General features: G+C 53.4%; 8 protein-coding genes across 8 annotated transcripts; 1 reads left to right on the top strand and 7 right to left on the bottom strand.

The window, feature by feature from the left end:
• Positions 1 to 1,119: 1,119 nt before the first annotated feature.
• On the bottom strand, positions 1,120 to 3,116 carry J4E79_000623 (uncharacterized protein; the record flags this gene model as incomplete). The annotated part of the gene is made up of 5 exons (XM_049349539.1): positions 1,120 to 2,170; positions 2,235 to 2,321; positions 2,383 to 2,489; positions 2,554 to 2,796; positions 2,874 to 3,116. 5 exons carry the CDS (start codon positions 3,114 to 3,116, stop codon positions 1,120 to 1,122), a joined length of 1,731 nt encoding a protein of 576 aa, XP_049216326.1.
• A 458-nt stretch (positions 3,117 to 3,574) lies between these two features.
• Positions 3,575 to 7,621, bottom strand: J4E79_000622 (uncharacterized protein; the record flags this gene model as incomplete). Its single annotated transcript, XM_049349538.1, has 4 exons — positions 3,575 to 3,598; positions 3,653 to 4,366; positions 4,415 to 7,539; positions 7,591 to 7,621. 4 exons carry the CDS (start codon positions 7,619 to 7,621, stop codon positions 3,575 to 3,577), a joined length of 3,894 nt encoding a protein of 1,297 aa, XP_049216325.1.
• A 595-nt stretch (positions 7,622 to 8,216) lies between these two features.
• On the top strand, positions 8,217 to 9,868 carry J4E79_000621 (uncharacterized protein; the record flags this gene model as incomplete). Its single annotated transcript, XM_049349537.1, has 2 exons — positions 8,217 to 9,148; positions 9,196 to 9,868. 2 exons carry the CDS (start codon positions 8,217 to 8,219, stop codon positions 9,866 to 9,868), a joined length of 1,605 nt encoding a protein of 534 aa, XP_049216324.1.
• A 498-nt stretch (positions 9,869 to 10,366) lies between these two features.
• On the bottom strand, positions 10,367 to 10,915 carry J4E79_000620 (uncharacterized protein; the record flags this gene model as incomplete). The annotated part of the gene is made up of 1 exon (XM_049349536.1): positions 10,367 to 10,915. The coding sequence occupies one exon, from the start codon at positions 10,913 to 10,915 to the stop codon at positions 10,367 to 10,369; it is 549 nt and encodes a 182-aa protein (XP_049216323.1).
• Positions 10,916 to 11,173: 258 nt separating this feature from the next.
• On the bottom strand, positions 11,174 to 12,415 carry J4E79_000619 (uncharacterized protein; the record flags this gene model as incomplete). The annotated part of the gene is made up of 4 exons (XM_049349535.1): positions 11,174 to 11,478; positions 11,555 to 11,788; positions 11,880 to 12,198; positions 12,254 to 12,415. 4 exons carry the CDS (start codon positions 12,413 to 12,415, stop codon positions 11,174 to 11,176), a joined length of 1,020 nt encoding a protein of 339 aa, XP_049216322.1.
• Positions 12,416 to 12,943: 528 nt separating this feature from the next.
• On the bottom strand, positions 12,944 to 14,746 carry J4E79_000618 (uncharacterized protein; the record flags this gene model as incomplete). Its single annotated transcript, XM_049349534.1, has 2 exons — positions 12,944 to 14,637; positions 14,686 to 14,746. 2 exons carry the CDS (start codon positions 14,744 to 14,746, stop codon positions 12,944 to 12,946), a joined length of 1,755 nt encoding a protein of 584 aa, XP_049216321.1.
• A 340-nt stretch (positions 14,747 to 15,086) lies between these two features.
• Positions 15,087 to 17,595, bottom strand: J4E79_000617 (uncharacterized protein; the record flags this gene model as incomplete). Its single annotated transcript, XM_049349533.1, has 2 exons — positions 15,087 to 16,250; positions 17,176 to 17,595. 2 exons carry the CDS (start codon positions 17,593 to 17,595, stop codon positions 15,087 to 15,089), a joined length of 1,584 nt encoding a protein of 527 aa, XP_049216320.1.
• A 299-nt stretch (positions 17,596 to 17,894) lies between these two features.
• Positions 17,895 to 24,505, bottom strand: J4E79_000616 (uncharacterized protein; the record flags this gene model as incomplete). Its single annotated transcript, XM_049349532.1, has 3 exons — positions 17,895 to 19,675; positions 19,723 to 21,239; positions 21,285 to 24,505. 3 exons carry the CDS (start codon positions 24,503 to 24,505, stop codon positions 17,895 to 17,897), a joined length of 6,519 nt encoding a protein of 2,172 aa, XP_049216319.1.
• Between the last annotated feature and the right edge of the window lie 680 nt (positions 24,506 to 25,185).

Raw genomic sequence — 25,185 nt, 5'->3', positions numbered from 1 at the left:
AGGAACGCGCCCGCATGGAGCTTGACGTCATTCTCCAAACGTAGCGCCACGCCGATGGGAATAGTGGGTGTGACTTTAGTGCCAGTGCGCGGGGTGGATGCGTCGTATTACTTCTCTGGGTCGCGGTGGAGATGATAAGACCCAAATGCGGGTATAACGCCTTGTGTCATACTCAAACGGGTCCATTGTACGGGTGGGTTTTGCCCACGGTCTCGACGTTTCTGAATTTTTACCTACATGCAACATGATGTAGGGTGGGAGCGGTCTGGGGAGTCGCGAACTATTGAAGTGACTGTATCGTGCATGTCGCTCGAGAGCGTGCATTGGGACGCACTGGTTGCGCTTGGAGAATGCGGTGTCGGAACACGTCATCGGGCGCGAGCAAAAGCGCAAAACGCGATCAAGCTATGTATGCGCCTCCCGCGACGATGCTGCTCAGGTATGGATGAGAACGGTCCTTTTTGGATCGCGGCTCTGTTTTGGGCGCCATCGTGTGATCGGGTGCGAGAGTAACAGTGTGACTAGGGGTTGGGATCGTGGCAGGCTCTCGATCATCGCCGGCTTAGCGCGGTACTAGCGCTGGATGCTCGTGCTGCCGGCCTCACAACATCGGGGTCAGACACCGGAAGTCGTAATATCCATACGAATTTACATGCAGAATGAATACAGCATTAAGTTTGTGACTGGAAGATCTAGTATGCAATTAAGGGTCACCCGCTGTCGGCGTTGGTAAAACGTTCACCTAGTACAGATACAGTCAGCTAATACACCAGAGAGCACAGCCAAGGAGTGCGACTAAGCTATCATATTTACACGACCAGCATGTCAGCCTCGAATATCCGTCTGTTGATTTCTAAGACACTGTCGTGTAATGGACACACTACTGCGATACATAGTCATGCTTGCCCAGCACGAGCGGTGAGTCTAGGACAGCCAGATCCCGACACCTTCAAAGACACCGAGAATGTACTACATGCCTCTTCTACCACCTCAAAATCTGCCAGGGACGGTATAGATTTGCGTTTAGTTGCATCGTCTAGCTCCCCCGAAGACGAGCAGAGACAGATTGTTGCCATCCCAGTGACGCTCTCGGAAGCCTCCGACTCCCAGAACCTTGCCTCACTCTGCAGGTTCCTCCGGCTCAACACTCCTGCTCTTGCTATCTTCGAGGCTCTTCTCTTTGATAAACCACGCAAAGATGGCGCTCCCTGCAACAAGCACAATGCCTACACACAATGCGGCCCTAGTCGCCCTTCCGTAACACTCCCGGACGATGCTCTTGAGTGCCGGATCCAGACCCCTGTAGTAAGCCAATCCAGCCCTGACACGCTCCGCAATCTCAGCCGCATCGTCACCCTGCAGCTTTTCCTGGAGAGCTTTGCGGAGTGTCTGATTAAACGCCGTAGCGCACATGGAAACACCGAAGACTGACCCGAGAGAGCGGAAAAGGTAGGAACAAGCGGTGGCAACGGCTTGGTCGGTGTGGGAGGCATTCGCGATGAGGCCGATGAGTGTCGTCGTTACTCCTGTGCCATTGCTAAAAGAGCATATGCATGTAGCCACCACCATCGCGGGTAAGCTCTCGGTTAATAGGCCAGCGAATAGGAGGATGAATGAGAGCCCGATCGTGAGGTTCGTATACGCCATGACGGTGATCCAGTAGTACTTCGCTGTACGCCTCATGTAAAAGCCGCTGAAAAGCGAGCCGCTAACACCAAAGATGATGGAAGGGACAAGGAACAGTCCAGCTTTGGAAGCGCTGTAGTCGCCCATGACCTGCCAATAAAGCGGTATGAAGAACAAGGCAGCCAACCATCCCCCGAAAGAGAAGAAGTTGCAAAGATAGCATGCGAAAAGCGTCTTGTTGAGGATGATCCGGCCTGGGGCGAAGGGATGACTTGCGACGTACTTCTCGACTAGCACGAAGACGACGAACAGCGGCGTAGATGCGAGACCGACGATGGTGATGGGGTTACCCCAGGATACGTTGGAGCCGCGATCGAGACCGACAAGTAAACCGAAGACGGCGAAGATCAGGATGACCGCGCCTAGGAAGTCTATCCTCTTGATCTTCTCTTTCCAGTGCGAGTGGTCTTGCTCTGGGAGATCAAGCACCAATGACACAGCAATGAAGGCCGCAGCGCACATCGGACCTTGCGCCAGGAATGCCCTGCAGAGGTAGAGGTACGAAGTCAGTACACGTCTCACATGCATTTCGTACAGACAGGACTTACCATCGCCATCCAATGCTATCCGCGAGTAACCCACCAAGAGGCGCACCAGCCGAAGCACCAAAAGCGTAGACCAAGTTGACATAGCCCCTAAATTTGGGTGTGTGAAGTCAGTGTATGCGTCACACGCACTTCGTACGGAAAGACTTACTGCCACTGCCCCCTCTCCCTCAAGCCCACGACATCACTCAACAAAATACTCGTGCACACACTCATGCCGCCACCCCCAATCCCCGCAAAAGCCCTCGCAGCAACCAACTTCAAAGGTGAGGATACGAAGTCAGTGTATATATCATGTGCGTTTCGTACAGGTACGACTTACCTCACCGATGGTCCTCGCAAGCCCACACCCCACACTGCCAACCCCAAAGATCAAATACGCAGACAACAGACATTGTTTCCTACCGAAAATATCCGAGAGTTTACCGTAGAGAGGCTGGAAGGCGGAAAGTGTAAGAAAATACCCCGTCGCAATCCAGGAGGTAGAGGACAGGGCGTGTAGATCTGTGCCGATGGTGCCGTAGGTGGTTATTACGAGGGTTTGGTCGGCGGAGGAGAGGAAAACCTGTCAGTTCACTCATCAGTTCCGAGAGCTTTTGGGCAACAACAAAGTATGAAGGAATGGTAAGAAAGGTTACGTACACCAATAGCAATAGCAGGAAATATATATTTCATCCTCTTCCTGACTTCAGGCAGGCCCTGGTGTTTAAACGCGTCGCTATGGCTGACTTGTCGTTCTATATCTCCTCCATCTTCTGCGTGCAGTCCTTCTGGAGCGATGCCAGTTTCTACGACATTTGTCTGCGCGTCGTTCGTGGGGTTGGGTAGGAGTGGGGTGGTTTCATGCGCAGGGACATGCTCGTCGCGTGGGAGATTCGGCGTCATTGCGGCGGGGTCGGGATGGCTTGCATGCAACGGCGAGACGCTGGATACTGCTCAAGACATGGAGGGGTGCGAAAGCGAGCTTTAGCTATAGCTCTTTGATGCGCAAGTATGACTCTTCAGAGTTGTCATGGCGATGATCGGTAAGCTTCAACGCGTTGTTGCTGGGACAATTTTCATAAGCCGTGTTATGTCCGTAGGGCGTAGTGGGGCTGGATCAGATAGGCAGGTCGTTGGATGGATCACGGGAAGTCGCGATACCACCTGGGCACGAACGCGTTCACAGATAACGAGGATGCAGCTGCAGAAATCGTCGAGTCGCTCATGTACAGAATAGACTACAGTAACTATGATACTTCCGCACAGACCGGACCATGCATAAACCGGGGATGAGGTATGGAATGCACATTTCATAACGACTATCATTAATCGCAGCGATTTCATTGCGGTATGCCGACAAATTAAGCGGGTTGGTATTTCCTCAGCTGTGGTAAGATTAGTGAACAGTGCATAGTCAGTTGGAGGAAGGAGCAACTTACATCTAGACTCAAGTACTTGCTCGTCATCTTGCCTTGGTCCCGCATAACACCCACCAACGTCTCACTCTCTTGGAAGAATCCTGCCTTCAAAGAGATAACAATGAATTGCATACCGGGGCTAGCATGCTCGCGGACGTACTTGGCCACTCTGCTGACATTGACGTTGTCCAAGGCTGCATCAACCTCATCGAGGACGAAGAACGGTGAGGGTTGGTAGCTGTGAATGGCGAACAGCAGAGCAAGCGCGGCAATCGTCTTCTCACCACCAGATAGATGCTCCATGTCGCGGAAACGCTTGAGCGGTGGCATGGCGTGGTATTTGAGACCTGCGAGGTACGGCTCCGAGCTGTCTTCCATGTCGAGGTACGCTTGTCCTCCAAGCGGGAATTGTGGCGACTTGGTCAGGTCCTTGTAGGTACCACCAATGTTCTCAGAGATATGGTTGAAAGCCTTCATGAAGAGATCGTAGCGCTTGGTCTTAACTTCCTCGAAAGCCTTCTTTGCTGCAGCCGCGCGCTTGCGTGTCTCAGCGAACGCTTCGTCGACGGCTTTGAGACGCGCTTCCGTTGCCACAAGACGTTCAGCAGCGCGCATGTTGGGTGTAGCCTTGTTGATTTCGGTTTCGAGGTTCGTGATCACATCATTCAACTTAGCTTCAGCAGCCTTGAGCAGATTGCTAGCTTGCGATTGCACGCGCTCATCTGGGTCGTCCTCCTGCGCGGCATTAGTACAAATCGTATAGACGTTAACTCTGGAACTTACACTCTCAAGTATCTCAACAACCTCCGTCTTCAGCTCGTCGTCGAGCTGTTCAAAGTCAACTTCGATGCCATAGTCATCCACCTCCGCGGCCTGTATCTGGGTCGAATCAGGGTCCTCGTCAATGTCCATAGCGTCTGCATCCGCGTCTGGCCGCGGCATATCAGTCATGGGTAGGGACGTCAGCGGTTTAGAGTCTTCCGTGAGTGGAATCTTGATCTCGTTGACACGGCACTCCTTGAGCACATTGTAACGGTTTGTCGCGCTCGACTTGATCTTTGCATCCTCCTGGTCGACCTCCTTCAGCACATTCTTGACCTTTTCGTTACGCTGGTCTAGAGTGCGTCGTGCCTCTTTCACAGCTGCAACACGTTCAGCGAGTTTCTCTTCCAACCGCTGTCGTTGATCCTGCAGCGTTTCCAACTCTGCTTGGAGTACGTCCCGGGCGCTTTGCAGCTCTTCTCGCTTGGCTTCGAGCTCAGTAATGTCAGCAGTCTTGCGCTTAATCTCCTCCTCGGCTTGCTTGAGACGTTCCTCAACACCTCGGGCCGACGAATCGACCTGCTTCATCAGATATTGAAGTCTGCTGCGCTGTTTGCTGAACTCGAGACGCTTTTCTGCTGCTTCTTGCTGAACAGTACCCTGTTGAGCTTCGTAGTCGCGAATGGACTCGTAGCCGAGCCGTTGGCAGAACGCGGCGAAGACCTGGTCATTGACCTGATTGACGGTGTCTTGATAGGTTTGGAGTTCTTCTTCCCGGTCCTGCAGCCGTTGCGCTTGCTTCTCGTAGTTGGGCCGAACGCCCTTCAACTCGCTCTTGTGATGTGCTAGCTCCTTCTTGACACTCTCAATGTTGCGACCAAGTGCCCGGGCTTCCTCTTCAGCTCGAGCAATTTGCTCCTGTAGGTCTAGCAACTCGACTTCGAGAGCCTGTTCCTGGGTGTACTGACGATCTTGCTTGGGAAGCGCGCGGAGCTCTTCTTCATATCTATTCTTCTTGTCCAGAAGCGCCTGGTAGGACCGCTCATCCCATTGTTGCTCGCTTGAATCGTCGTCACGGTCAAGCTCACCACCCGTCTGAGTACCGCCTTTGCCGATTACACGACCGTCCAGGGTGACTGCCTTGACTTCGATGCGTCTTGTGTACCTGAGCTCTTTCGCGAGCTTCTCTGTGTTACAGATCATGGTGTTGCCACATGCCGCAGTCATAGCGCGCTCGTGCTTGGGCTCATAGTTGATACAGTCGATAGCAAGTCGCATGCCTTCGTGCATACCCTTCAGTTGGGGGTCTACCGCCTGAATCTGGATGGAGTCTAGTGGGTTGAAAGACATGACACCAATACGTTCTGCCTTCAGGTATTCGATGCATGACTTGGCGGTGGTTTCGGTGTCGACAATGACAGTATCCATCTGGTGTCCGAGCACTCGTCCAATAGCCTTGCGGTATTTCTGCATCTTGGGGGTGATGAGATCCTTGTATCGGCCGTGCACTTTCTCAGATCCAAAGCGAGTCTTCAAGCGATCGATAGTTCTGCGAGCCTCCTGTTGCTTCCTTGACTCTCGACGGCTGCCTTCGACGATGCTGAGTTGCTTCAGAACTTCCTGCAGCAACTGGTTCTTCTCGTAGTATTGCATCTCGATCTGCTTTCGGTCGGCGCGGAGTCTGTCCAGCTCCTGCTGTTTGGCGGCTCTTGCGCTTTTCAGATCCTTGACTTGCGTCTTGGAAGCCTTTAGGCGCTCCTCGAGCTGGCTGATGTCTGCATTCAGCCTCTCGACAGCCTTCTCGTGGTTGTCGACGCTCTGCTGGAGGTTCTTGACATGGTCCCGGTCGGTCTCGACTTCGCGCTTGAGCTTGTCTATCTGCATCTGGTCTCCGTGGGTCCGCTTCGTAACGTCGCTGCGTAGCCGGCCGTATTCTTGGAGGTCCTGCTCGGAAAGCTCGCGGCCCTGGTTCTGGGCAGCCGCCTTGAAGTCATCCTCCCACTTCTTCTCGGCCTTTTGGACCAGATCGAGGTCCTTCTGGCACTTCTCGACAGCTTTCTTCTCAGCGTCGCGCTTCTTCCGGAGCTCGTCGAGTCTGCTCTCGTATTTTCGGCGGGTCTCGTTGGAAAGACGGATCTTCTCTTCGATAGGCGCGAGCTCGTTGGAGGCGTCCTCGATCTCCTTCTCCTTGGCCTTGGTGTTCCGGTCAGTCTTGGTCAGATCTCGCCTGATCTTAGCCTCGGCCTGCCTCTCCGCCTCGTGCCGTTGGTGGTACTTCTCGACGCTGCGCTTGTGTTCCTTGAGCTCTTCCTGGTGGCTGGCGATCTTGTTCCGCGCCTTCTCCATAATCTGCTGGTCCAGGTAGAGCTTCCACAGGTTCTTTGTGACAACAGCTTCGTCGCGCTCGGCGAGCTTCTTCTCGTATTCGTCGGCCTCGGCCTTTTGCTCCTGATATGTCTTGAGCTCTCCGTTGATGCCGCGACGCTCGTGCAGATGTTTCGCGTTGTCTTCGGTGGCGTTCTCGGACTCCTCCTTCAGGCGGTCGTATTCGGCCTTTTGCTCGAGACTGCCAGAGATGCGCTCGACCTGTAGTGTCAGCTGCTCGGGCGCGGTCGTCGCCAGCTTCTCCACGTCTCCCTGGAAGACGAGGAAATTGCGCGCTTTGACCAAGATGCTGTGCTCCTCCAGCGCCTCGCCGTACTGCTTCTGAGTGACGATGCGATTGTTGATTCGGTACTCGCTGGAGCCGGAGCTAGTGATGGCGCGCTGCCACTCGTGCGTCTGCTCAGCGTCGTCCTCGAAGACGGCCTTGACCCAGGCGTTCTGGGGGTCGTTGCGCTGTGAGCTGGTTTGCGAGTCGCCATTGTCCTGTGTGTCGCCATTGGACTGGCCGTTCGCGTCGCCATTTGCATCGCCGTCGGCTTCGGTTACGGTGCCATCGGCGTTGATTCTCGCTTCCTGGATAATCCTGCCGCGGTAGACCATGTCCTTCAACTTCTCGGAGCGCAGATGGGACGACCGGACGCCCAGGACGAAGGAGATGGCGTCCATGCTGTTCGACTTGCCCGAGCCATTGGGACCGATGATGGAGGTGAAGTACGAGTCGCCGAAGAGGAGCGTGTGGCGTCCGCGGTACGACTTGAAGTCTGCGCATGTTTAGTCTGTGGATGCGAGCAATTGCGCGTCGGGGGGCCTACTGTAGATCTCGAGCCGCACGAGCTTTCCCATGATGGCGGTGGGGATGCGCGACACCTAAACTGGTGAGTGCGCGGTGGGAGGGTCGTGTTGGGCGGGTTTGGAGTCGCGGGGTGGGCTGCCCGTGATAATCGTCGTGTTGTCGCGCGTAGTCGCGTTGACGGCCAAAGCGCGCTAGTGGCTCGACGTGCATGGTGGCCCGCAGTGACGAAAGCGTGGCCGCACGCAGGGGAGCTCTACACCGGCCCTGCTTGTCTGTCTACCTACATTTTCCTATATTCGCTGCAGTCTCGGGCAACCTGCGCCGTCTTTCTGAGCCCTCTATCCACCTCGCCGCCCCTCGTGACCTCTTCGACCTCGCATGCCACGGGTGCCTGCGATGACGTTGTGAAGCTTGCCAATCACCAGCTTGCATTCACCCACGACCTCTCCCCCAGAAGCCCCGAAGTTCTGAGAGGAGCACGATTCTCGACCCCCGCACATCACTCGCCTTGTCATGAGAGCATAGGGTCTGACCAGATCTGATCTAAGCCGCCCCTTCCCACTGTACGCTCTCTTCTATGATATACCGCCTCTGCCCTAAACATGGACCGGGGGCACTCCCAGCGATATACAGCAGCTAACAGGCATGACGGCTGCAGGTTTACCCCCGCGTCCCTTCAAGAGACCCCTCCACCGCCGAACCCCCTCTAGCCTCGAAATCGTCCAAGAGGAACTGCCCACCATGGCGACCCCCGAAGATGCAGACATAGGCGGTATCCCCAAATCCAGGTCGGAACCGCAGCTGGGAGTCTCTGAGCTTTCGGCCCGTCCGACTCCAGGCGACTCTACGCTGCTGGATGAGCCTGTATCCTCCGCAAACCAGCCACTTTCCACACCTGGTCTCTCACGCTCTGCCTCGTTCTCCAACAGCTCCTACCACGATGACTCCGACGTCGAAGATGCCGCCTTCTTCCCGCCCGTCGAGAAGCTCACCATGTTCGACTTTGTCGAGAACCTCGCCCTGTCGCAGCGAATCGAGAAGATCCAGAGCTCCATCGCCTCCCAGACCGAGAAGATCAAGAACCAGGCCAAGAACCGGGGTATCACAAAAGACCGCGTTGTGGAAGAATGGCGGCGCAGAGTGCCATCGGAAGCAGAGCAGCTTGAGAAGTACAAGAGACGCATGCGCCATTCGGTCGACCGCCTGAACCGCCGCTGGAACGAGTCGCTCACCGTCACTGCGCGCGAAAAGGCCTCCTTTATCGCCGCCGTCATGAACATCTTCGTCTCGGGATACTTGGTGGGCTGCCACCCCGACCTGTTCCCACACTGGTACACGGCTCAGTTGCTCTACTTCATGCCCATCCGCTTCATGACCTACCACAAGAAGGGCTACCACTACTTCCTGGCCGATCTGTGCTACTTCGTCAACATACTCCTGGTTCTGAGTGTATGGGTTTTCCCGCAGTCTAAGCGCCTGTTCATCGCGACATACTGCCTCTGTATGGGAAACAATGCCGTCGCTATTGTCATGTGGCGTAACTCGCTAGTCTTCCACAGCATGGACAAGGTCGTCAGGTAAGGAGCGCATTCCTCTAACATTAACCACCTACTAATCTGCCTAGTCTCTTCATCCACATTATGCCCTGCGTCACGCTGCACTGCCTCGTTCATTTGCTGCCCCCGGAATACCAGCAAGAGAAATATCCCGCCATCTACGACATCCGCCACTCCGACCCAACCTCGCCTCACCACTACAACCTACTGCAAATGATGGTCTGGGCCACTTGTCCATATGCTGTCTGGCAGGTCGCCTACCACCTCCTCATCACAGTACGTCGCCGCGATAAGATTGCCGCAGGCCGACCTACTAGCTTCACATGGTTGCGCAAGTCGTACGCCAAAACCTGGATCGGCAAGATAGTCCTCTCGCTGCCCGACTTCATGCAAGAGCCTGCCTTCATGTTCATTCAATACAGCTATGCTGTCGTCACCATGCTACCCTGCCCCGTCTGGTTTTGGTACCGCTGGCCGAGTGGTTTGTTCCTCACCGTTGTCTTCATCTGGAGTGTCTACAACGGCGCAACCTTTTACATCGACGTCTTCGGCAACCGCTTCCAGAAGGAGCTGGAACAACTGAAGAAGGACATGGCAAAGTGGCAGGCGTCGCCTGAAGGCGGTTTCACGCCCTTTACGCCAATGGAAGGAGGCAACGAGAAGCAACTAGGTTACATTCCTCCTCTCGAAGGCAGCACAAGCGTCAAGCCTGTGGATGGAGAGACAAGAGAGAGAAAGTAGCTTGCTAACAGGCCTTTTTATTAACAGATTCACGACGACCATGTAACTGCGCAACTCCTGTTTTACGTACCGTCTACACGATTCCAGAATGAGACGATCTAGGCGTTTGATTTGCTCCAAGTAGTTTGCTTTCTGTACTTGCGTTTGAGGGTTGCATCTGCGCGCGTTTGATTTGTCGCATTGCCTAGACTGGTTGGTTGGTTGATATACCCCCTTTCCTTCGCTAAGTCTTGTCATTCTCGATTATAGCTTACTCCTAATACTCAAGCTTCTATCAATAATTTGGTCCGATATTTCACAACATCTTTATATACGCTACTACCGTCCTTCTTTGTACCAAACATATACTAACAACACAGCATCCATTTGGCTATCTATACAGGATTATTGTATCTTGTCCCATTCCACCAGAATATCTCGTTCTTGACAGCCTAGGTATTCTATTCGTCTCGCCAGCAATGGTGTCCGTACTCGAAAGCTCGATCCCCACACGCGCCTTCAGTCTTTGAGATACGTACAAAGACCGTTGCAATGGTCAAAGTCGCAATGGTGGTACTCTTCCGCAGCGGGTGGAGGCGAAGGACGAGGCTCTTGCTCTTCACCCCTTGTCTCACCGCGGTGTCCACGCTGGTCTTCAAGTCGCCGAACTAGAGCTTGGAACGTATTCCAGGTCTCTTCTCGTCCCCGTCTCTCTCTCTCTACATCACTGCTCAATCCGAGTGCGTGCCGCCGCATGGTTCGCATAGTGTATTGGAATGCTTCGCGGATTTCCCGGGCGTGCTGGGTTGCTACTATGGCCGCTGCGGTTGCGGCTACGGCCTGTTCTGCGGCTTGGTCTGCTAGTTGGGATTGAGCTTGGGCATAAGCGTGAGCTTGAGCCGCTATCGCAGCTTGTGCTTGAGCGTTTCTCGCAGCTTGGGCTTGGGCACGTGCCGCGGTTTGGGCTTCGGCTTCGGCTTCTCGTGTCTGTTTCTTTGCAATAGCGGCGTTGATGGTGTTGGTCGTGGCATCCTCGATGGAGGTTTGGAGGCGGGATGGTGATGGCATGTTTGGTGTGCTGCTTTCTTGCTTTGAGTGGGTGGATGTTATTGGGGTTGCGTAGGGCGACATCTAGTACAGGAAGTATTTCTCCATTCTTTTATCTGCTCGAGGAGCACCAGATGCTGTTCACCATCTACAATCCATCCGAAAGAGGCTGACACTCCTTTCACAACACACGTTCCCGCCTGCGAAAAGCTGACTCACCGAGCTGTCCCCCATATTCCACCGCATTTCACCTCCTCAACCTCGACCTCGACCCCCAATCTAGTGAAAGTACTTCCAAGTCACCCCCCTCGTTACCGCCCACCCCTGATCCAGCGCCTTCACAACTCCCTCACCCAACGGCCCCTTCTCAAAGTCCTTGAGATTCATCTCCAACTGCTCCTTACTACTCGCCCCAATGATAACCTTGTCTCCAAACTCTTTCTTCAGCTGACTATGGTGCATCATCCACCGAAGCGCCGTCTCACTCTCCGTCTGCTCTTCAGGTAATTCAGACCGCAGGCTCTCGATCGCAGTGAAGAACTCGTCGTTCCAGTAGCGCGCGCGGTACATCTTGCCTTGCATACCTGTGAAACATAGATGTCAGCTCTAAATCACCCTCAATCCTTGTAGGATATAAATTGATGCAGGGTATCGACTTACGGTTCGCATCAAACCGACTCCCGGCTTCAAGAGCTTCATTCTGCGTCTCGCGCTTGTACCGTGAGGTCAACCACCCCCCTGCCAACGGATTGAACGCGTAGAATGACATGTTGTATTTGCGCAGACAAGGGAGCAGTTCGTGTTCGATGCTGCGGTGGAGGGCGTTGTATACGCCTTGGTATACACTCGGTAATTGGTATCCGTTTGCTTTGCAAATCTCGCAGATGGCAGCAACTGTGACGGACTGTTAGCATGGTATCTGATATTGAGAAACAAGGCAGGGTTGCAAGGGACAGGACGCATGTATCCAGTGGACTATACATACCCTCCCAAGCCATGAAATTACTAACACCCCACCTCTTAAACTTCTTCCCCTCACCACCCTCCTTGAACAGCTCATGTACCGCCCTCGCCGTCTCCTCAAGCGGTACACTCCGATCCGGCGCATGCAGATACCACAGATCCACGCCTTCCGCCCCCAGCGCAGTGAGACTCTCCTCCAAACTCCTGCCCATATCCTCCTTCGTAGAGTGCGTAGGTGTACGACTGAAAAGCCCATGGACGTTGGGGAAGAACTTCGTGTCCATCACTAGACCGCGCTTCTGCCAGGAAAGTTTGGCAAGGTATTCTTCGGATGTGCCGTCCTGGCTTTGTTAGTTCGGTGGGGAGAAGAGGGCGAGAGGGAATGAGTGTGCGTACGCCATAGAAACGACTCGTGTCTACTTCACTGTGGCCGTACGATTGGAAGGTATCGAGGATAGCTGCGCAGTCGTTTAGGTTCGAAGTGCGGACTTGTTCTTCGCCTTCGCGGCCGAAGGTCATGCAGCCGAAAACGATGTCGAGGGGGGTTTTGGATGACATGGTTGGTAAGATGGTCAAGTATTCCGGTTGTGACGATCTCGATTCTGGGTACATGGATATTTTGGGTGTTTGGGTTACTTATACTTCTGGCAACGACATCATTACACATCTTCCATGTGGAGCTGTGGAGATAAGTGGTCATGATATGCAGGGTCTTGGCGGAGTTTGACGGAGTTAACGCGGGTTACAACTCGGGACTGGACGTAAGACTATACGATGTTGATCGGCAATGCGTCCTTTTCAAACTCGACGCTTGATGCAAGCTTGTAGAACTATCGTGGCTGTAGGGCTTACTTGACGTTTTGGGACGGAATCAGTATTGGGTGATCGACCGCGCGTTAAGGTGTAAGGTAGATTTTCGTGAACATGCTGACAAAAGGTTGAGATGGAGAAGAACTAGGCATGTGGTAGTCGTTCACTTGTGGACATTAGATATGGCATTGGTAAAGCTACATCAGCCATGAGGACACCAGTCACGGCCCACTCTTCGCTCTCCATCCTTCCCGTTACAAAGCTTGTTTCCAAAGCTTACCGCGACCCAGCATTGGTAGGATACTGATACGTAACCGGCTCACCTTTGATATCATTCTCCTCCCTCCACTGTAGCCGATCAATTTCACTGACGCCAGGCCCTCTATAAACACTTCCATAAAGCCCACTCGCCCAATCCTTACCAGGCCCCTCCTTCGTCTCCTTTGTCGCCTTACGACTATACCACTTTCCATACGCCAACAGGTAATACAACCTAAAGCTCAAGAAAGCAAACTTGTCGCGCTCGAGATCAGCAGGGTACTGTGCACCGAGATCAACAGCGGCGGCGATACCGCTCATGACAGCGACTTCGTGGGCGTTGATGAGTGTCCATGCTGCGGCGAAGCGAGTGTGTTTTCGTCCTTGGAGTAGCCACATCCACGGTACTACGAAGACATAATGGGTCCAGGAGTGGCAGAGCTGGTGCCACCAGTCCTTGCGGATGATCTTGTCCTTGTTGATCTCGTCAATGCTCCATAGATGGCCGTCGCGCGCCTTGTTGAGGTAGATTGTTTGGAAAATGTGCTTGTCGAAGGGGACGTCCGGTGGGAATTGACTTTGGTAGTTTGTGCAGTCGAAGCACATTTCCAGTTTTGATCGGTCTTGCGGGTACATCTTGATGTAGTACATGGGCTTGAAGTTCTTCTCGGCGTATTGGTTGCGGGCTGTTTGGTCGGCGCCGGAGAGCTCTTTCGCGGACTTTTCTGGGTCGTAGAAGTTTTCGTAGTGCTTGTGCATGTAGTCGCTGTCCCAGTGGGTGACGGTGATGTCGTCGGAGAATTTGGCGGAGCCGAGGACTTTCTTCTCGCGGAAGGAGGCGGTGGGTTCTAGGATACGCTTTGCCGTGTCGGCAAGTACGCAGAGAATGATTTCGTCATAGTGCTCTTCCTTTTCTTGCGCGTCCGCATCGGCGTTGTGCTCGTCGTCGTAGGGTACGTGGACACTGTTGGGGTTGTGCGAATCAGGCATGGGCGTACGCTTGATCAACCTAACAGTAACACCAGTTTTGTCTCGCTTCACAATCCGAGTTATCTCCGTCGACAGCCTGACATTGACACCTCTCTTGAGTAAATCCTGCCTCCAGCGCTCGTAAAATTCGCTGAACTTTGGGAAAACAACCATAGGTGGCAGATTGCTAGCAATGCTTCGTTTGTCTACCGGATACCACATGCCGTACGTTGGACTAGTGCAGAGTCGTTCTAGGATGATGCTGGGTACATTTGGCGTCTCGTTTCCAGTTCCTAGGAAAAGTGCAATCATGGGCATGGCGACAGTGTTGGTGAACTCTTCGGAAAACCAGAACATTTTGAATAGAATCTTGATCGGGATCAATGCGAAGAAAATCTCGAACCAACGGACAATCTTGATCATGGTATGGAACCTGCGAATTTCATTCTGATGGCGCGCAAGAAGCTCTGTGGGGAAGACGTTGGTCCAGAAGATGTCGTCTTTGCCGAAGGAAACTTGGAGGTTGACCGGATCTGCGTGGTGGCCTTGTCTTGCGAACATTGTCATGGTGTGGTGGAAGATGTAGCTTCCACCTTGAACACCTTGGTTCAGCCATTCGGCGCCATGGCGCTCCTTGTCGACTCCAATGGAAAAAGCCTGGCCACCACAGTAATCTACTGCGTCGATGAGGGTAACATCGAATTTGTCAGGGTGTTCGGAAAGATGGTGAGCACACGACATTCCTGCCTCAAATCAACAACGATGCATGTCAATACACGCGTTCAACATACCAGCCGCTCCAGCTCCCACGACCAGCACCTTCTTCTTTCCATCCTTGTTGCCGCCTGCCATATTCGTGGTGGGCAGAATAGGCGTTCTGTCGTTTGAATGTGGCATCGAAGAAAAGGCTCAGCACTTATGCGGCGCGCTGCAGGAGCGCAAGCTACTGCGGGCCTGTATTTGTCTGCAGCTGTCACGACATCAACCTCGAACAAATGCGTCATGAAATCTGAAAGCGGCATGGTCCGATCTTGACTGGCTGCGGCTATCGGTCGATCGTGCATCGCCAAGCGCTCACCAAACTTCAACACCACGCTAGATGATGATGTCATCCAAATTTGCGAATTAATTCATGACGGCAATATAGGTATCTTGGTGCAATTTCCCTGGTTCCCAACGCGTGACCTCGTGCCTATAGCGTGTGCATTCCCTTTAGCGCCCTGTCTGTCCAATCGTCCACCACGTCGCCTGTCTGATCGCCCGTGTTTTCAGAACGCGACGGAGGATCCATGATGGGGAATGACCCTGGATGTGTCGCCTGACTCAGGTCGAAGAAGTCTAATCCCAAATCGGCAGTCGCGTCTGTATACCAATCATTCCCTATATCGAGTATGTCGGCATTGTCCGTTCTTTCCTCGGCCGCCATGTCTACCACACTGTCCAGAGGCCCCTCCTCTGGCACATCCGGTACTGTTGGCGAATCGTTATCCTGAGTAACACCAGTTATTGTGGCGAATTGCAGCGCAATCCGGCCAAGGGTCTTGTACGTAGGTGCGAGCTTCTGCATTCCGCGGACCTGGTCGAGCACAGTGCGCACTGTCGCTTTACGTTCGACGTCTTTCGGTGAATCGGTTTGGCCCTTGGGCCGTGCAAGAAAATCTGCGCATACGATTAACACGGCGTGGAATACGAAGAAGAAGTCAAGCCAGGAGTAACCGATAATCTCGAATATCCCCAGCTCGATGCCGATGGTGATGCATTGGAGGCTTTTGTGTACTGATTCGACACAGTCCTCCGCCAGGATTAGGGTTGTAGACCAGTCTTCTGAAATTGGAGGCGCTTTGTTCTCCAGGAAGCAGACGTTGCTCTCGACCTTTTGTATGAGAAAGTCTCGGGAGATGACACAACGCGTGTAGTAATAGTAGACGTGTAGCAATAATGTCATTGCTTTCAGATCTGGGTGCCCTGGCATGTCTTCTATTGACATGTGCTGAGGTATCTTTGCGAAGAAGTTGTCGCACTCCCGTAGTAGGGCCATGGCGACAGCGATGGTCGGGGACCGTTCCTCGGCAGAAGTTTTGTCGAAATAGGCACGTTGTCGAATGCGGTACGATGTGGACACCAGGTCGGAACAGAGATTCATGAATGCTGCGTTGATGCGCGTTTGCTCTAGCATTGGTGCGTCTGGGACTTTCATCGACATCTCTCGGTCATCAATCACTGTTGGGCGGCCCAATATGCCACACAGTGTCTTTTCGAATATGTAGAGGGACCACCAGACTTGTCGGCGCGTATTACATTCGATGGGTTCGAATTGGACGTTCGTGCTGTCTCGATGCATTCCCATGGTAATGGCCTGATATGTGTTAGCAGAGCATGGGTGTCCTGTAAAGTATACAACGTACCATACGTGCAGCAAGACCTATCAGTAGCCACGAGCTGCTCTTCTGCCCGATATTATGGTGATGCATGTTGAGAAGAACGAGCGCTTGGACATTGTCCAGACGAGTCGATGTCAGAAGCGTCCGAAAGTAGGTTTTGGCGAAGGCGAGAAACTTGGGGCGAAGTACATTCATTTGGTCGACATCATTTGCTTTTGATTTCTGGCAGCCAAACGACAACACCAAGGCCAAGGAAACTAGCCACCCCATGTCCTTGCACTCTTCGAACAACTGCGTCTTCCGTGAGTACGTAGCCTCCAGCCGGATCTGAAACGTGGTTCTATTGAAAAGGGGAAAGTACACATGTATGTGATCGAAGTAGACTGCTACTAGAGCGTCGGCGATATGCTTTGCGGGTATCAGATCACCAATAGTATCTAGACGTGATGAGTGATCATGATGTTGCGACGGATCGTTTGATGCCTCCCACTCTGTCCTAGATCTCTTGCGGCTGCCATGGCTAGAACCTGGACGCTGGCTGTATGAGGGTGGAGCAAATTCATCCTCCGAAGGATTCGTGCTGCTGCGTTTGAGAGCTGAGCCCGATCGGCTCGAGGGGTTTGAGGTGAATGATCTGAGGCCAGGAAAGTCGGCGCCTGATACGGCCTTCCATCGGGACGCGAGGGTGCGGATAGTCGATGCAAGTCGGAAACTACTCGACGGCCCGAAATAATGTGAGGCACCCCGATTTGTACGAACGATCTCGTCAGTCTGGGAAGATACTTGTTGCGTTATGGGCTGACGAAGACGTTCTTTGCTTGTGGACAAGGCAGTAGTGCGCCGAGCAGAGTGCAGGGGATACGTGGTAGTGTGCGAGCCCAAGTAGGCAGACTGAGCAACTGGCGATGGCTGCAATGAGTGTTGCTGTTGTTGTTGCTGTTCCAGCGAGGAAGTCTGTCTATCGCTACTGCTACTGCTGAAGATGTCTGCGGGAGTAAAGTCGTCGCTCGCGGGCATAGCAATGTTCCTGGTCGTGGCGATCTTGAACAGGGTCTCTGTGTCCTGAACATTCTCATCCGGAAAGAGGCCTTTGACTAGCGACTCAAGGGCTCTGTAGCGTAAGCTGAGGGTCTCCACACTGCCATAGACCCTCTGTTTACGTGGAAGCTTCGATTCACACACCACGCCATTTGCCTTGCAGTCCGCACATGGCACCTCGGCATTTTCGCGTATGCACCGTGCCCGTCGGATTTTGCAGCGGTCGCAGCTCACGAGGGCTCGCTTTCGTGATGACCCTGATTTGGCCGGGCGTTCGGCCATGGCGTCGACTTCGTCGCGAACAAGATCGGAAAGTGTAGCGGGCGTATTGACGCGCTGGAGATTGTGGAGTTCCGAGATGCGAAGATCGTATGATCACGTCGTCGCGCCCGCTGACAGCAGACCGTGGCCCTCATGCCGCTGACCAGGCCATCGGAGTTGCTTCCGTACCAAAGTTAACGCGCGTCACAATAAGGTTTACCTGAGCGCGACCCAACTGGAGGGATCTTCTTTCGTGCTTATTAGAACTATCCCCTCATGCGTTCATTATTTATGCCGTGGTCTTGCCCGACCTCACTGCGCTAGTCTAGATACACTGGAATCCCGTATACAACTGCAGCAGCCCCGTTCAGGTACTTCAGGTAGCAGGCCTTTCTCGCATCCCGCACTGCCTCGTCTAATCCAACGCCCTTCTGCGACACCCGACCCGCGTTGGAACGATCATCCACCAATCTGGCGGACTTCTTTCCCTTCTTTGCACTGTCTACGCTTCTTGCAATCTCTACCTCCTCGGCCAATTGCGCAACTCGACCCTTGCCCTTCGCCTTCTTCGCGGGCGTTTTCGCGGGCGTTTTGGATGGTGGCGAATCTTCCTGTGCCTCAGGCCATAGTCCCCATAGTTCGCCCGCTTTGACGGCAAACCGATCGCAATCCTTGTCAGTGACATCCCACAGCATGCCAAGTACTGCTGGAGCGCCCGCAGTAAGATATGCCGCAAGCATACCCGAAGGCTCGAAAATGCCGTTTTCAGTGAGATGTACAGACGAACAACCGAAGAGGAGAGTGGTCGCACAGCCAGGTTTTCTGTCCCCTTCATCTTGCTCGCCGGGATAGAGACGTCGCACTGATTTTGACTTGACGTACTGTGCACCGCTGCCGTGACCGAAATACAACACCAAATCCTTCTCACGCAGTGCATCTTCGAATTCCTTCTCGGACGGTGCGCGGTTGGCGACATGGTTCCAGGGGCCTGCAAGCTCGTCTAGATGGGGTTTGATGGTTTTCGAAGTATGGGACAAGTCTCCGGATGGGTTCAGCATGCTTGTACCTCCCGTACTTGTGGCTATGTAATGTCCTGGAGCAGCGTTCTGCTGAGTTGTGGATGACCGTGCCGAAAGTATTCGTTCGCGAAGGGCAGCAAGGGAAGGTAGTCGCGAGATAGAAAGCGGCTCCAGGCAAGGCAGCGACTCCCAGGGGAACGCATGTAAGTTGTTGTCTAAGATGAGGATCGTGTGACGAGTACCAGCGTCAAGCTTGTGGGACGCGCTGTGATAGGCGCGTAGTGCTTCATACGTCTCCACGACCATGGCATCGAAATCGAGCTCGTCATAGGCATTGCGCTCGCCGTTGAACTGGAGGATGTCCACAACGAAGTATATGAGATCCATGAGCGCTTCGTCCAAGTCAAGATCCTCATTGGTAGCGTCGCCCAGCCCAATGAACAATTCCAATACTCGTGTATCCAACACTGGTCGCTTTTGAGTGCTCTTCTTCTTACGGGAAGGCAGGTGCTCGTTGAGTATGTCTTCCAAAGCCTTTCGAAATTTAGAAAGGAGAGCTGGCTGACGCTCATGCTGAGAGAAGATGCCCTTGAAGCCACCCAGCCAGATATTTTCCATGTTGATAAGAAGCTCACGAAGTCGGGTGTCCAGAGCTTCACGTTCAGCCCACCACTGGTGTCTTGCTTCCCTCGAGGTCATGTCCTTGGCAGATCGCGTACTGAAATCACTGAGCTCAATGATCTCATCAAAATCGCTCTTGCCGTCCTCAAACGAGAACTCTTCCTCGTCCATCTCGCGCGAAGCGTGGCGAGCCAACGGTAGGCGCAACACGAAAGGAGACAAGCCACGCTCAAACCGGGTGATGAATAGCTCATCGCGGGCCTCACTAAGTGCCAGAGATACAGCAGACCAAGTTTCCGGAATGATGTCAACATACTCCTTCTGAAAGCTGGACACTGAGCTGAAGGCGAAATGCGATGAATCAGTGGCTGGCCATCGCAGGCAGTCATCGCGCGACAGTTGTTGTTTTTCTGCCTCTGTTGATTCTTGCACGAGGCGCAAGGCGTTGACTTTAGGGAGCTCTGAGTGTTGTCAGTATAATGTTCGCCACGTGCTGCGTTTTACATACCACTCATGTAGGCTGCGTATAATGGGTGGAGGGAGCCCGGTAGCTCGGTCCCAGAAACGGCGGACATCAAAACGGTGACATGGCCTAGAGCCATGGAGGTTTGGCGGAACAGGTGATTAGATCCATTGGTAGCACACAGGCTGTGTGCTTCAACGAGTCGTGCACGTGCTTCGCGAAGCGTATCCATGAAGTCCACCTTGGCTTGCTTCTTCGCTCGACCAGTCTTAGTAGTTGCTGAAGATCCCACAGTTGCCTTCTTGGTGGTGGTTGCGTCCGAGAGTCTTCGTTCTTTGAGACCAAACGCAGGAAAAGCGATGGTCGATTCTGGCAGAGTGTTCACCGTGAAGTCTTCAGCAATCTGCTTCGCACTTTGCGCAAGCTTTGCTTTGAAGATAGCCCACATGTGCGACACTTCTTGGCTCAGCCCGGCCTGAAGCTGCTCTGCCTCATCAAGAATGCTCAGGGCTTTATCGAGATCATCGTGAAGAAGGCTAGCAAGGACAGCTCGGTCTCTCATGCTCGCCTGAAAAGCGCACAGCGCAGAACACTGTTCGGCGATACTGGAAGCTTCGGGTACTACGACCTTCCCTGTTTGACGCTTGGTCGTTGTGACGGCCTTCGCAGTTGCCCCTGTGGCCTTGGCCCGAGCACCAGCGGTTGTTCTCGCAGCCGGTTTTGGTGCAGATTTGGCTGCGGGTTTACGGCCTCTGGTGGCTGGTTTCGCCTTGACACTCTCCGTAGTCTCTAGAGTCATAGAAGAGACCTGATCAGCAAGCGCATCGACCGAGGGTGACGAAGTCTCCAACGTCTTGATGTACGAGGGTGAGCTTAGCTCCTGGAGAAGCTTCTCCATGAGGTCATAAGACTGGATCTCTTGCTCGTATTGACCGTTCCAGTGGTGCATTCTGGCTACAGCTGAATGGTAACCTGCAGTAGACAAGCATTTGCGGGATGTATCGGGGCTTAGAGCATTGAAAATTGTCTCAGCCTTGTCGGGTCTACCGCTCTGGGCCCAACAGTCAGCGCGCCAACTAGCGTTGTCCGTGATGAGAGTTGCAGATCCTGTAGCCATAGCGACCTTTTCAGCCTGTTCAGCGACATGAATAGCTTCGTGTAACAGGCCTTGATGGGCGAAGATCTGGGACTGTTGCATCAAGGCTCGGTACAAAGCGGGGACCAAGGACCAGAAGTCAGGCCCGTTGAGAGCATCATGCGTTACAGACATGACAAGAGGCGCAATAGGTTCTTTGCTGTCCGCGGTTGTCGTTTTCTTCGCATTGGCCCGTGATTCGAGGGCGGCCCAGATGCGACGATTGACTGTGACGCACTGCCTTGCATGCTGAGCCGCTGCCTTGTACGAGCCAGTAGCCGAGGCGAGAAGCGACTGAACATAGGATGCAGCCGCCACGATCTTGTTGAACCGTAATCGACCGGAGAGGGTTGTCGTTGACTTTGCGAGATCCATGAATTGTCGATCGTTGAGTGCCAGAGATTGTGCGTTCGTCATAGTAGTCAGACTGCCCAGTGTTAGTATAATTCCGTCAAGACACTGCTCCACATACCATTTGGTGGTATTTCCGATACCCACAAGGTACTCGGCATACGCCATATGCCATTGCAATCTGACCTCTACAGAGGGACCATGGCGTTCGATCGACGCCTCAGCCTTGGCCAGGGATAAACCCGCCTTGCCGGTATAACCAAGGTGGAGAAATTGCAGACCGAGGGCACACAGCGTGGTTATTAGCTCGGATGCATCAGAGTCGTTCCGTAGCTCTAAAACCCTGACCAAAAGATGCAGGAGTGGCAGAGCAACGTACTCCTCTCCTTTCGCGTTGAGGAATTCAAGACATGCTTGGAGGTCTTGCAACCAGGTCTCCGTATTGTCGACCCGATCTGTGAGTGCTTCCCATGAGGACGTAGAGCTGACGAGAGACTCCCACGCCGCAAAGCACTGCTTGAAGGTTTCTGTGGGAGGAGAAGCCTGCTGCATCAAAGTCTTGAGATCACGATGCGCTTTTAGATGAGCTTCATGGTGTTTGATTCCTACGTCTTCACCACTTGCTGTCCGCACGCTGTTGTCGTCTGTGGCATCAAGTGTAGTCAGGTGCTGAGGCAAGATCTGCGGGTCCTGTTGGAGGAGTTGAAGAAGTGTGACAGAGAGCCTCAGATGTCGGATCGGAAAGGTTCCTGGTACGTAAAGCTGTTGCAGTCGTTCCACAAGGGTACATATCGATTTGTTGAGGTTGGAGTCCCACTGTCGATTCTTGGCCAACGTTCGTAGGTAGAGACCAAGCTGTAGCTCCAAGATGGCTCCTCTCGTTCCAGGTTCCAAATCTTCCTGGTCGTAGAAGGCTAGCTCATCTGGTACTTGGGGTCCAAATCTAATGAATGAATGATGGAGCGTTTTCAACACCCGGACGAGAGCGCCGAAAGATCCCTCAGTGCTGAAAACCTTGTGCAGGGATGATGTAGATGTCTCCTTGGAAAGTTGCTGCAACGCATCGACGGTAAGGTGATTTCGCATACACTCTTGGAAGGCGTTGCGAGAACGGTCGATGTGGTTCAGATCCTGCGATGCTTCGCCCAGGTGCTCTAATTTCATTGACAGAAGCCCACTTTCTCGTTCGGATGGCGACCGGAACTGCAAGAGATCAATCGAACGCTGCATGGCTACAACAAGGGCTTCGGGATTGCACCGCGCTCTCCGCAGTTGTGAATATAGAGACCAGTATGCATTTGACAGTTTGATTAGGTACGCGCCGACGAGAGAAGTGTTCTCCTCTGCCGGAAGCGTACCACGTTCGATCTCTTCATCAAATCGGCGTACGATATGTGAGCATTCCTGAAGAATGGTATCAAGCTCTTGCCATTGGTCTTGTGTCTTTATCGTCTGCTTGCAACATGCCATCAGAGAGTCAACAGTACTCTTCGCACATTTCCAGGCCAGGCTAATTCTTTCAGAGTGTCGGTTTTGCGATTTCGTGTCTGAATCACTCGACGATGCAGTACCGAGAAATCTGGCAAAGAAATGCACGCTTGCTGCAATGATTGGTACCGCATGATGTTCGATCGAAGTTCTCTCAGAGCTCTCAGTGGTTTTCGACGTACTTGCAATGATTAATCGTGTCGCAGCGCGTCGCAGAGAATTCACTTCCGCAAACAAGGTTTCCAGATCGGACACAGAACCACCTAAGCCTCCTTGCAAAACATCGAGTGCAGTGGCAATAGTTTCCTCCAGGTCCGACTTCTTTTCGCCTTTCACAAACGCCTCAAGATTAATGATAGCAATCCGTATCGCTCTTGTTGTTTGCTTTGCTGCGGATGCATCAAGGCTCGAAGCCTCTTTTGACGACCCTAGCCACCGGAGGGCCTGATCAGACAAGCCCGCAGCTTGAGCGAGAGAGGAAAGAGTCTTGTTCGCAGCGGCCGGTGTAGTGGAATCAGTCGGGAGCCCTGCCAGGTCGATGTACAAGGTTTCGGCGAGTTTGAACTTCTTGCTGGGTGTGAGTTTTGATCTGCGAGCGAAAGCAACCAAGCATTTTGTAAACGGTTCTAAGAGTTCCCGATCAACATTGCCTTGATGCTTAGCCAGGCTCCACCACTTTCTCCGGGTGCTGAAGGCCAGATGTTGTAGAAGAAGTACGGTCTCCGCAGATGGTTGTAAATTGTTAGAGTCTTCTGCGCTCGATATACTCGGGCACAGGGAGAGAATTGTCTGCGCCAGGGACTCCAACTGTCTCGCCGCCTTCGCTTGACCGTTCGAGGTCTTCGCAGTGTGCCAGAGCAGATTTATAGGTGACGAGGGGTTGGTCATTTTCAGATATTCCCATGTGGCTTCGATAGTCCGGGGCCTCTTGAGCTTCGCAATAATGCGCAATATGTATATCTGAAAGTTCGCTACCAGTGGCACAACAGGGCTCTTCGGGTCGATCGTCGGAAAGTCAAGAAGTAACGCAATGCTCTCCTTCTCTGCAGTCCCCAGCTGCGGTAGGCCAGACTTGGGCTCCTCTTTTGCCGGATCCTGACCAAGATATTTATCCAGCTTCTTCTTCAGTCCTCTGAGCTCTTTGACCGCCATGTTGTCTAGGCCCAGCGCGACAAGCTTGCTAATAAGCACGAGCACGCCGTTCTCGTACTGCAATTCTTGTGAGTCCTTGCCCAGTACTCTCTGTGCCTCTAGTGTACCCAAGTATGCAAATGCCGTTCTTGCGCACTCTGCTGTTGCGAGAAGGCCAGGGTCTGGGCCTGGTGCGAGGAAGGACGAATACGACGACGACCGACGCGGGGCGCGTTTTTGGGGCGAGTTATTGAGCTGAGAGACGGATCGTTCTCTAAGAGGCTTCTGAGATACGGAGGAACTCGTCGTATGACCGATTCGCGGTCTAGCCGGCTTGCGCGCATCTTCAGCGGTCGTTGGCTTCGATTTGGTAGGGGGGCGAGCGGCGACTGCGGGCAGCGGGTTCTTCAGCACATCGGCGAGTGTCTGGAGCGTCGTGTTGGCAACTTCAGTCGCTAGTACGTATTTCTCCTTTGGCGCAAGCGTCGAGTTCTTCTGCTTGGTGATATCCGCCGTCGCTGTAGCTGTTGCTGTCGCGCCTCTCCGCCGTGCCGTAGCCTGCACCTTCACGCGGACGTTCTCCTTTTGCGGTGCATCCTCCTCTTTACCGGACAGTAAATCCTGGAGCGCCGTCACCGTGGTGTTTGTGCATGTTGTAGTCGACCGTAAGTCTGCCTTGATTCGGTCGATGCGCGTGCGCGTCGTCTCGTTTTTGGTCGCCATTTTGGATGGCTTGGCGGGATAGTCTCAGGCGCAAAGTTTCAAAAGGTCCGTATATTATACATTATTAAGAAGACGGGTGCGCTGGTAGGTGTGGTGTCGTTCGATGTCGTCGCGCACGTCACCCAAAGACCGCGGCCAAACAACTCGAAAACACGCTACCGCATCTGGCTAGCGTTGGGCCCCTTCAGCCCTATCCTTGAGAAGGCGCGACCGTTGAGCCGCAAGACCCCTTGTGGTTCTTTCCATGAGCCCGTCTAACTCTCGCAATGCGCAAAGTTCTTCCATCACCGCCTTCATCTTCTAGATAGAACGTTGTTGCGAAAACCCGTCGCTAACTCGACAGACCTTGGCTTCCGAGCAACCCGTGCAAGATGCGGCGTGAACCACACCCGCATATGGACAAGAGCCAATATTATGCGAATCGTCAAGCAGAACATTGGCTCATTTCGCACAGCGCATGTTGACGTCGGGCGACCGTCGTAGGAATCTAGGCGATGACACTTTCAACAACGACCTCCATGCAGCGGCGTGCTTACGCTATTGGTAAGTCACCAGAATAACCCTCAGTGTTAGATCGATGATCAAGAACCCACTTTGAGCTCTAGACAGAGATTGTACGAGCACAGACTGCGACAGACTTGAAGACAAGTCTCGATACCTACTGCCAACAGCATGTATTG

This window comes from Alternaria viburni, assembly GCF_023758015.1.
Source record: "Alternaria viburni strain BMP 2772 chromosome Unknown scaffold_1, whole genome shotgun sequence".
Classification (NCBI taxonomy): Eukaryota; Fungi; Ascomycota; class Dothideomycetes; order Pleosporales; family Pleosporaceae; genus Alternaria; species Alternaria viburni.
The sequence above is the reverse complement of the archived record's forward strand: the minus strand, read 5'-3'. Positions and strand labels throughout refer to the sequence as shown.